This window comes from Delphinapterus leucas, chromosome 2, assembly GCF_059928025.1.
Source record: "Delphinapterus leucas isolate spDelLeu-1000000601 "Yukka" chromosome 2, BTC_Dleu_Yukka2, whole genome shotgun sequence".
Lineage (NCBI taxonomy): Eukaryota > Metazoa > Chordata > Mammalia > Artiodactyla > Monodontidae > Delphinapterus > Delphinapterus leucas.
Window position 1 is genome coordinate 17670650 of NC_143130.1, and position 12262 is coordinate 17682911.

The 12262-nt window shown below is 34.8% G+C and overlaps 1 protein-coding gene across 20 annotated transcripts in view; it reads right to left on the reverse strand.

The window, feature by feature from the left end:
* PARD3 (par-3 family cell polarity regulator) overlaps window positions 1-12262 on the reverse strand; it is a 642085-nt gene that overhangs the window by 265054 nt on the left and 364769 nt on the right. For all 20 annotated transcript variants that reach the window (XM_089906476.1, XM_089906474.1, XM_089906475.1 and 17 more), the window contains 3 exons: window positions 8615-8754; window positions 5851-5979; window positions 3425-3463 (listed from right to left, as the gene is read on the reverse strand). In XM_089906476.1, coding sequence (XP_089762602.1) covers window positions 3425-3463; window positions 5851-5979; window positions 8615-8754 — 308 coding nt within the window. The remainder of the gene's footprint in view (window positions 1-3424; window positions 3464-5850; window positions 5980-8614; window positions 8755-12262) is intronic.

The following is a 12262-nucleotide window of genomic DNA, read 5'->3' on the forward strand; positions in this document are numbered from 1 at the left end:
CTTTTGTGTCCACTGGGAAAGTGTTTTTGGATGAGATTACCATTTACATTTGTGAACTCTGAATAAAACAGATTGCCCTCCACAATGTGACTGGGCCTCATCCAATCAGAAAACAGAACAGAAAGACAGGTCTTCCTGAGCAAGGGGGAATCCTCCGGCAGACTGCGTTTGGACTTTATCGGCACCATGGACTCTGCTAGGTCTTTGCCTGCTGGCCCACACTGCAGATTTGGACTTTCCAGCCTTTATAATCACACAAACCAATTCCTTAAAATAAATCTCTGTCTATATATCTACGCATCCCATTGGTCCTGTTTTTCTGGAGAACCCTAATACACCCATGTATTGTCTTGTCCAACCTGGACATCCACAGGAATAAACTATCAAGTGAATGAACTTTTCAAAGGCAAAGGAGTTTGTTCAGGACATGGAATAAGTGAGCTTGAGCCTCTGCTAAATAATTCAGCTTTTTGTCCAATTTTGAATGGACAGATAACCTAAAACTCAGTAGGGTTTCTAGTTGCCCACTCTCACTAATTAATACAATATTTAGAAGATGTACAAGAAACCTGCATCTCAGATATTGAAAAGGTCTACCGACTATCGGTACAGCCCTACTCATCTACCTAAATGACCTTTTTAAAAATTTCTCGGACTTAATCAGTTCTGGGAGTCATTGTGATAATCAACTAACAAACAAACTAATTGAGCTTGAGGACATTCCATTCTCAAAGTGCTTACAATCACAGAAAGTTTAAGTAGTATCAGAGAATTTTGCGACTTGAATAAATTTAATGATTTGCCATCAAAAGACAGAAGCAGAGATCCTGGAATTCAAGTTTTTAATTATAAGTTAACATGAAGCCTTTAACAGCCCAAAATGGTATCACCTAGCAGGAGCAGAAAGAGAGGCCCAGATGTGAGAGAGAAAAGAAAGAACAAGAAACCCAAAAGAAAACATTTAGACAAAAACAAAAACAAACAAACAAAAAAACTGTACTTTCTTTAACTTAGCTTGGAAAACTCTTACCAGAAAAAAATTCCCGTTTGTAATTGAAAGTCAGACACACATACACATATATCATCTCTTTTGTTAAGGTGACTGAATTGTCATTTGCTCTGGTATGCTATCAAGAACACAGAAAGCTTGTGGGTGAGGAGTGAAGTAGAACAAACCTAGACATTCTCAACGGAATACCACATTTAAAGTCAAAGCTGCTTCTTCCCGTTAGCGATTGCAAACTTCAGAGATAATCCTCAATCTCCTCACAAGGACTGACTAAATGTTTTGAAAGAACACACCTATCTTTACTGCTTATATCATCATTTTCCATCTCAGATCATCTTAGGCATAAACAGATATAGTTTATGTGTGAAGTCATTCGCTTTTCCAAAAAAGTTCTATGATATTAAGATTCCAAACACCAAAGAGTGGTTCTTCACCCAAGGATCACGTTGCAAAATGCCTTTAGCATTTATCTTGCAACTCTTTCATGGTGTGGTTATTGCTCTGAAAGGTTTTTAATATATATAAACAAATCTATCAATCTACTCTCTTAGGACATTTGGCTTTGTCATGCTGGGACGAGCATTTACTTTCCAAAGTTAACAGAGAAACTTTTCACATATTTTCTCAATACTTTGTGGTATGTTTTTAGGTTTAATTTCATAATTAACTGGGATTTATTTTGGTTTATATCGAGAAAAAGGAATCTAACTTTTTAAAGTGAATGGCCAATTGTTCTAAACACTAAACAAACCACTCTTTACCACTATTTTGAAATGTCTCCTTTAACAAACATGCACACACACGTAAACACTGGGACTGCTTACATCATCAATGTGTTTCAATGATCTACTTGTCTGTTCCTATAACAATATCATGCTATTTAAGTATTCTAGCTTTAAAGTACATTTTGCTATCATTATTGTCTTTTAAAATAAATCGTTCTTGTGCCCCACTTGACTCTTCAGAATCAACTTGTCCAATTTCCCCTCACCTCTCAACATACCCGCCATCACACCACCCACACCCACACACACACCCACACACACACACATATAAATACTATTGTGATTCTGATTAACTATCACAGACCTATTGATTTAATGGGTAAAAAATGAAGGCTGTGAATTTCCTACAACCTGTACTTATGAATGTGTAATGTTCTCAAGGTTGTTTACTGATTTTCCTCTGAGGTCTGATTATTCATCCATTTTTGTAATGATGGAATATTTGAAAATAACATTTTGTTTGTTTATTAGGTTCAAAGTTGTCTGGTTATGAATGTGTCAAGAAAAATTAAATTATGTAATGCTATTATTAGTGTTAATTATTTTATTCAATTTCTTCATAATCTTACTTTATCTATCTAACATGCCAAATTTTGGAAAAATATGTATTAGCATCACCCACCATGGGTATGGTTTTGCTAAATTTTCATTTTACTCACAAAGGTTTGGGAATGACATGTGTTTCTGCTGTGCTGTTTAATATATAAAAGATCCTGACTGTTGGAATTTCTACTGGATGATATCATGTGTCAATATAAAACGCCCTCTCTTTTTTCCCCATGCAAGGCACCCACACAAAAAAGAAGATAAGTTCAGAGACTGATATGGCAATCCTTACTTTCATTATGTTAGTACCACCTGTTAGTACTCAACTTGTTCCTTTATTTTCAGCCTGTATTAGGATTTATCTTTTAAACATCTATTTTTTGCTTTTTAATCTAAGCTGTGAAAACTTACTTCAGTTGGGAGAATTAGCCCCTTAAAATACACTATAATAACTGATAATAAATAACTTATTAAATATAAGTTATTATGATAATATGTTTAGTCTAATTGCCGGTATTTTATTTTTCGTGTTTATGATACATTTTTATTGTACTTTTAGCCCTCCCTATTTTTTCTATGCCTGAATTGTTTTCTTTTTTCATTTTTCATTTTTGTAGCCACTTATAGCACTTCACAACTCATGAAGTCTATAGATGGATAGATAGATAGAAGTTAAACTACTAAGCTCACCAATTTTACTCCCTCTTAATATGCAGGTCTTTAATGTCTCCTTTTTATCCCTGTCTGATTAAAAATAATCACAAAATATTCTTCATTTGGGGTAGTAGCAATAAGTCACTCACCAATTTTGCTCCCTCTTAATATGCAGGTGAATAGGAAAGTCTTTAATGTCTCTTTTTTATCCCTGTCTGATCAAAAATAATCACAAAATATTCTTCATTTGGGGTAGTAGCAATAAGTCACTTAAGGTAAGACCACTTTGGGATTTATTAAATCTTTGTATATTAGGATCTATTATGAGCCAAGAAAAGAGAGGACACATAACTTCATAATTAATTAGTAAGAAGTTAGTTCAATTTATCTTTCCAACATCTCTGCATCCTGCAAAAGACAAAGCTCTTACCGTTTCTTTTGGAATCTGCATCTGGCTTGGCTCTGCATTCTAGAAGAATTGAAGAAAAACATAAATACAGACTGACCAAAGCCATCTTCAACACACAGGGACACAAAGCTTTACTCTCAAGGAAAAATTGTTTGTTCTTAAAATCTACAAAATATATAGAGGGTGATTATAGTAAAGGCTGATATATTACTCTGTCTTGCAAACTTTCACTGATGTGGTTATATTATCTTATGTGTGTGTGTGTGTGTGTGTGTGTGTGTGTGTGTGTGTGTGGGCGGGGTTGTTTAAAATTAAAAATTGTTCTAGATGTAAATTTTTACTTGCTCATTCACAGTGTATCATGAATTTATTATTTGGAGGCAAACAAATCTCACGAAACTGCTTTTCTATTCCTGGCACTGTTTCTAATTTTGTTTTCTAATTTTCCCAACTAAGTCTAAATTATAAGGTATATTGTAATTTGATAGCTAGACCAGATATTAACAGTCTGAACCACGAGCATTATACTTCACAATATTACACAGGTTATAAATGTGATTTTTTTTCATGTATTATAGAGTTGTTTTAATTAATAGATAGTTACAAGGTTGACTTATAAAAAAAAAAAAAGGGTACCTATTGATAAAAGTATTTTGTTTTAGACACAGAATTTAAACACAGACACCCCAAACAGAGGAAAAGAGCTCTGTTAATTGGATTGAAAGATCATTTTCAATGCACTCCTTTAAGTTTTCAGAATTTTCTTTCTTTTAAACCTTGAATAGCAGCTGCAACGTGAATAAACTGACGGCCTACTGGCTCACTCCTTAATGAAAAGCTCACAAGCAATAAATTAAATAACCAAGAAAAAAAAAAAAAAGGAGGCAGCAGAAGGGGAAAACAGAAGCCTGGAAGATCAAAATTGGACCAGAAGAACTTGAATAACCTTAAGCTGGTCCGTGCTGGCACTAACTCGGGAACGGCTGTAAGAGCAGTGTTTAAGCTTTGGCAACCTAATAATGCCAACTATCACCCAGGCTCAGATACACTGAGGAAGGACTAAAGCTTTATCGCATCTAAAGCTTCGTGTTTTTTTTTTTAATTTTTTTTTAACTGCTCATTTACAATTTAATAGAGACAACTCCAGATTTAGGATCAGGTGGCATTTAAAGCACAGAATTGGATAACAGTGGGGGGAAAATGGAAAACCAAATTTAAATTGAGAAATAATGCATTAAACATTTCTAAATAGAAATAAAGAAGTTTTCATCATTTCTCAAAATCTACTTAAAACAAAAGTGTTCAGTTTTCAGCCCTATCACAATCTGAAATTTCCATGAAATCATAGTAAATTGTCAGTGTGTGTGTAACCAAGAGATGGGATATTCCCAAGACTAAAATCTGTTTTATAATAAAAGGAAATTTTTATTAACCATGACACATCCATACTTGAAGGATTAGCCTAAGAGAATTAGGGCAATCGGACAAATTTGGGAACTGCGTCCCTAAATCCTACTGCGTCCCTAAAACCACTCTAGTATATACGGATTCATTATTGTTTAGATAAAGCTAAAAGCTATCTGAAAGACAGGTCAAATGTCCTAAAATGACCCAACTAGAATCTGTTTTGAAATATTTAAAATACCACTTGTACTTGAAGTAAAACAAGTTTCCTACCACATCAAAACAAAAGATAAAGGTGATTCCTCCAATTATATTATTTCTACACATAAATGAAACCTACCACTTTTTGCAGAAAAACATTAAGAACTGTGTCAATTTAATATACAGATTTCGTTCACACAAATACTATGTAAATACCCCTATCTAATATTTAGATGCACTGACATATGTATAAAAAGTGAAATAAATAGTTTGCAAACAAATGCCTTTTCATTTCATTTATGTCATTCTAAATAATGTCTATGTTAGGAATTAATGGCCCTGGGGCTTATTGCAACTCAGGTCTTTTTACTTTCAATAAGAGTATTTAATTAAGGTCCTCTTTTTCATACAACAGTAAGCAAGTATCTTTATTTGGCTTAGCTACACGTACCATGAAAACTTGAAATATGAAAATTTGTCATATGTAGTGGAGAAGATGGCAAGCTTTCAACAACAGCCTCTGAAGTGACAGTTATGGAATAATCGACATCTCTGTATTCAATCAGTCCATCTAAAAGCGTTCAGTAATAAACATTTGCTGTCCTAGAAAATATCCCTGCAATCTGATTTTCAAATACTCTTGCATTCAACATTGTGGATATCTGTTTCCAAAACAGAAGAAATATGAGGAAGGAATGCTTGTATTATGCTAAGGCTGAAAGATATATAAAATATAGAAACTGCTTGGAAAATCTCTTAATAAACACTGGCCAGCAGGTCGCTAGCCCAGATCCCTGCCTCATGTGCATCAGAAACCTTTCATCTGCTCTGAATTTACACACCAGTTCCCTTGGGTGGAAGGCATCTTCTTGGCGAAAGACCAGAAGGCTCACGGTCCCTTCCATCTTGGTGCTTCTCAACAGCGAAACAACTTCCTCCTGGGATTTGCCTGCTAGATCAACTCCATTTACCTAAAACAGACAAAAAGTTTTCAGCTGCGATACTGGGCAAACAGATAACAAGAGACGAGACACACATTCTAGAGCTGATCATGTCTGCCGTGGAACATGGTTCACTGCGTGGTACATTCTGCCCTGATCTGATAACCACCAGGCTGCTGGGGCTAATAAAGAAATGCAGACCAGTTACCCAGAGGTGAGGCAGGAAGCAGTCAACCCTTCAGGTCTTATCAATAAACCAAAAGCACAGCCACTAGTGCATTAACAAGTAACCAGAGATACAAATATATCTACAACGCCAAGTTAACACAAAACTTCCTGGCTTTGAACTGGGATATCTTGATGCCCTTGTGCATCACAGATTTCCTTACACCAAAATAAAAAGATGCCACCCTTGCAGAAGATAGTAAAAACACACTACAAATATTTTGGTAAAAACATTTTAGCTTTCACTGAAATTTTACAGAAAATTAGGATGATAACTTTTTAATCCCTAAAAAGCAAACACTGAAGAAGAATCTCTACTAAATAATATTTTTGGAGGGCTTGCAGTATTTCACTTCAAGATTTTTCAATGTTTTAAGAAAAAAAAATTTACCAGGGGGGGAAAAAAAAAGAGAGAGATTTGAAAATACCACTTCCTGGGGAATCTCATCATTTTTTGTAGAAAGTAGGATATGATCAGCAAGTACTACATATTTAACAGGAACGAGAGTGGAAATTTCTTTTTCAAAGTATTCTATATTACTCTCTTTAGACAGAAATAGCATTTGTCTAAGGCAATTAAATATATCATTTAAACTGTAATATCAAAATTCCTGTAGTTTTAATGTTCTGGAACCTTTCCCCCACTGAAAACCTTCTTATATAGCTCAATGCATTACTATCAAGGGATTGTAGGAAATAGGTCAGTAATAATAGGTTCAAAGAAAGCAGAACTTTTCCAGATAATTTTTAAAAATTAGTCACTTGATACTTGATTTAAATATAGGCTTGCAAATATCCAGATACTCAGAAAACCTTTTTGCCCACAGAACTGCTGATATTGTAGAAATACAACCAAGGATACTAGAGAGGTAGGTTTAAAATACGCCTGAGAGCTACAGAAGATAAAGCCTAATCCTGAAGAGATACAGATCGCAGACCCTTCCATTCCTCAAAAAGAAAAGCAAAGGCCTCTGTGATGTGTCACAAGTCAAGTAATTACATGATGAAAGGGAGACACAAAAATAAAGCGATCACCTTTAGCAAGGTAGAAGGGCGGGGGCCCTGCAGGGAGAGAAGGGGAGGGAGGGGACAGGCTTTTTTATGATTTAGAGGCAAAAATAAGCTGATACACTTCCTAAATGAAACAAGCTACCATTACAAATGGGGACTAACAGTACCCCACTTACAGCCCGAGGACAAGAGGCCCTTTCTGGAAACAATACCCTAAACACAATTTGTACTTAAACCTTCCCTTTTACTGGGCCTCTATCGCTCTCCCTTTAAAACATGGTGTCATGCAAACAAGACAAAGAGGAAAGAGGAACATTGAAGGAATCTAGGCCCAAAATGTAGACACAGGAAAAAATCTGGAAGCTATTCCTTTGCTCCGTTACTTTTCAAGAAATCTTTAGAATAAGAGCTGGAGTTGCAGAGTTCAAAACTACATATGAAACTACAAGTTAAGAAAAAAGGATAATGTCATAAAAATTTACTTTAACATTAGTGCTTGTTTTTTTTCTTAATTTAAGTATAGTTGATTTACAATGTTGTGTAAATTTCTGCTGTACAGCCAAATGATTCAGTCATACATACACATACATTCTCTGTTTAAATATTCTTTTCCATTATGGTTTACCATGGGATACTGAATATAGTTCTCTGTGCTGTACAGGAGGACCTTGTTGTTTATCCATTCAATATATTTAACACTAGTACTTATATGCTAGTTAATAATTATGAAACACAGTGCCTGCCGCTAAAAATACAGACTATGTTTTCTAAAGAAAACACTAGAAAAACCACTAACAAAGTATCCTCTTTCTCCATCTTTCCCCCCTTTATTTCTACATGCACAACATTCACACAAACTTCATACATAAGAAATTATGTATCTTTATGTATGTCAAAGATAGCTTCAAAGACCAATGAACCAAATGAAACCCATGAGGTACAGAAAGGAAATTTTGAAAGACTATTTCTTTTTTTTTCCTGACATTTGATTTTTATGTCTCAATTCATTCTCCACGCTGACATTTCCAAACCTCCTTGTTCTTCTCATCAAGACACACTGTTTTCATTTACTTCATTTGTCTCTGCTCTGATTCCAGAGGAGATAACATTTCTATACTGCCAGACATAAATTTAAAGTCATCCAGAAATATAACCTAACAGACACTGTACTTACATAATGACAAATGTTATGTTATCTCATAAACCAAATGTCCAAGTAACTAAAAATTTATGAGTAAACTAAATGAAAAGACATTTCGCATCAAATAACACGGAGAAATGTAAAAGTGAAGCGGAAATACAATGTTTTAGGATGCATACTTCTGCTAAATTATATAATTTAATTTCATATTTTATGAAAATGTTCAAACGACTCTGACCCTTCAAAATGGAACTTTTCAAGAATCATGGAACATCCGAAGCCACTCACCTCTATGAGTCTATCTCCCGCCTTCAGTCGGCCATCTTGGATGGCAGCCCCTCGTGGGAGGATGTTTTTCACATAAATTGGAGCTGAGCCACCTATTGTCACATCCCGGGAAGTGATGCTGAATCCCAAACCTTCTGTACCTGAATATATAACAGGAAAAAAAAAGAGGTAAACAAAATGAGATATCTTGAATTTCACAAGTATATCATACATGAAGGATCTGTTATTATTCTCTACCTCAACTTGACATTTTGTAACTTTCACACTGACCTACCCATTTAATACTTTAAAAGTTGTAAGATTTTTCAACATAGACTAAATTATGGAAGGTTTAAATGGTATATATATCAAAATTCATTAGTCTAAGAAAAAACGGGAACCTAGTCAGACAGATGAAAATAATATACAAATATGCCTGCTGAATGTTTTTAAATTTGTCTAAATATTTGATTATGAAAATAAACAATTTCTCTATCAAAAAACCCCCCAAAAAACCTGTTAAAACCCATAGTATCTCAAGTATCAAGTATGACTGTGCAATAATGGTATCCAGATTTGAAGGGTAAGCAGTGAAGACAAGGAAGAGAACAAGTCCAGGGAGATGGAAAAGAAACAATGAAATGAGAAATGTTTCTAGACACAGATAAAGGAACCTCCCCAAACTGACAGGATGAACCATATTTTCTTCTTCGCCTAGTTCTCTTCTAGTTCACCTAAATCCTACCGTTTATATTTCTCAAAAAAAAAAAAAAAAAAAAGGCAAATTACCCATCTGAGATCATAGCTACAAAATCTGAGGATCAACATATGATGTTTAAAGGTACTGAGTACTGAGTACTGAGTGTACTGAGGCATTTACACTTGACCGCGCTAGCGTATAATTTCAATTCCAGGCTCTTTGGCAGCTTTCTCGACAGGCACCCTTACAAGCTCAATACAGTGAAAAGGGTTATGTCACTGAAACCAACATGCAGTGAGCCAGAATGAGGCAAGAAAAAATGTGAAGATAATGATAAATTTCTAATGAATCAACAGAATTTTTATAACGCTTCCAATAATGATTCATTTCTACCAGAGCTTTTAAAAACTATAGTAGGTTCCATTCCAGTTAAAATGATCTGAGGACAAATACTTGCTCAATAAAGGAAGAATAAAGAGATATGTAAAGGTGAAAAATCTACAGAATTCATTAATTTGATGCAGCACTCGCTAAAAAACTGTAAGTCAGGGTATGAATCTCTAAGTAAACAAATATGGGCAAATAAACATGAATAAAAATGTGGGTTAAAGAAGAAACAAAGTAGAAATGATGAAAACACAGTACATGTAACAAACACCTACTGTAAATATTCTCAAATTCAAATGAAACATTCATTTACTTCAAGTCTGAGGTCACTTTAATGTGCCTGGGCTGTTAATTCGTTAAGTCTTCTGTGAGGACTTGAACGGCATATTGTCTATATGAAATTCTCCTAATGATTCTGCTGGGACTTTTCCATATGCTTCTGTGCTTTCGTGAAACTCTAATGACTTGCAATAACATTTATTAAGGAAGAATTCTAAATTATTCTCCTTTCGCAATATCAATTTCTATGAACTACAAAGACTGATTGTTATATGAAACAAAACACTATTAAAATATCAGCAATAACCCCTAAATCTGTACGCCAAAAGTTCAGGCAATGACCTTTCAAAGAAAGATAAATAGATATCAATTTTCATTTAGCAAAGCCAACAAAACATTTTGCACTGACTGAAATAGATCACTGACCTTCTCCTCTGACTTTATTAAAAAGCTAATTTCTACCAAAGAGCAGGGTATTTGAGAAGGCCAAAATGACAATAAATATTAAGAAATCATAATTACGGAAGCAGGTACATAGGGGCTTTTCTATCTCGACATGTTATATGACATAGTTCCGAAATTATGCCGAAGAATCATTATGACAAAGGCTTTCTTAGTCCTTAGCGTTGACCTCAGTTTATGAAGAGCTTCTGTCATTCAAATCGTGTCAGTTCACTCTGAACTGAATTTAAAGTTTAACACTGACAAACCCTACATTTTTGATGTACTTCATTAAAAAATGTTAAATGTAACAATAATAACTGGTAAAAACATTGCCTGTTAACTACAATGAAAACTTGTTCAACCTCATACAATCATTAAAACATCTCTATTTAGTACTAATCACAATGAGCATTCTTTGTCACTTTTATTTATAGTGAACATTATTTTTTTATACTTGTAAGCACTGGCAGAATGCACAGGCAGCTTCCACCTTTTGCCGTACATTCTCATAGTTAATAAATTAAAATCAGGCCAGATCTATGACGCTCTGTATCAGTTATATAACCCAAGGTCAGAAAAATGTTTAAAAGAAAACTATTATTTCTATTTTTATGTTGATTGAGCATAATCTTTCTAAATTAACTTCTGTAACGTGTAATCATATATTTTTAAATGCTACCAAAATAAAACTGTTGATTTCTGTATTCAAAAGAGTGATTCTTTTAATGGCAAATAAAATTTCACTTCATTTAAAAAGTTCATATTATTTCATAAGGTGTTAACATATTGTAATTGTATGGAAAACTGTAATTAAACAATGAATATGCCTATATCAGAGTAAAAAGGCAAAGATATTTATGAACTAAAATCTTTATGACAATGGAAAATAGTCTTCCTTTTTGAAAGATCCCAAGCAGAATTTTATGTTTTATACAACTCTCTTTGTGTTTCTTGATATGCTTTTGCTTAAAAACCATGTCCTTTCATTTGAGTGTAGAAAAAGGAAGAAAGAGAATCTGATATTCCTCTCACTTATGCATTAACAGGGCTAAAAGGGGTTTAAGCTGATGTGATTCTGTATCTGTAAGGGGTTTCAAAAGTGGAGTGAGGTTGTCAATTCCTGATCAGGTCAACCAAGTATTTGGAGCTTAAAAAGCCAGTAACCAGAAAGAAGGCATCTGTGGTTCACATAAAGTTCAATGAAAGAGTATGATTTAGAAAGGAAATAGGAATCTCAGAGTTTACAGAGTTGTAAACTCTACCCCGAATGGAAAGAAGAACGGTCTCCATGTCAGGACACGGAAAAGGTTCCAGTAAGAATCTGCTGCTGGTGGCCACATGACTTGAGGAAATCGCTCAGCCTCTCTGGTTCATTTCCAACTAACTGTAGGAGTTGGTTGAGCTCATAAAAGGAGAAATATTCTTTATGATGACACCAATTTGAAGGACATGATTTAAAAATATATAAAAATGCTCAGCTAAAAGAGATGATTAATAGCAAAAGTATATCTCAGTGCCTGGAGGGGACGGTGACTGGGAATGAGAAAGTCAAACCTAGGAGCCTGATCTGAGTCATCAGGGAGGCCAGCACAGAAATGAATGCCTCCTGTACGCAAGGATGCACTGTCTAAGGGCGGGGGATCCTTAAATAAACACACTGATGTAAGGCACAGGTAATAAAGTATTAGCAAGGCCCATTCCGATTCCCCTTGTCACCTTGAGGAAGGGAAGAATGCGATATTCTGGAAGAGCAGGAGACAAGGGGCCAGTGGTCTTGCTTCTCAGCATTTCACCGGGAACCACCAACAGCTTCAAAGGAGTCAATCCCTTCCCGTCACCAAAGGACGGGCTGAACTGGA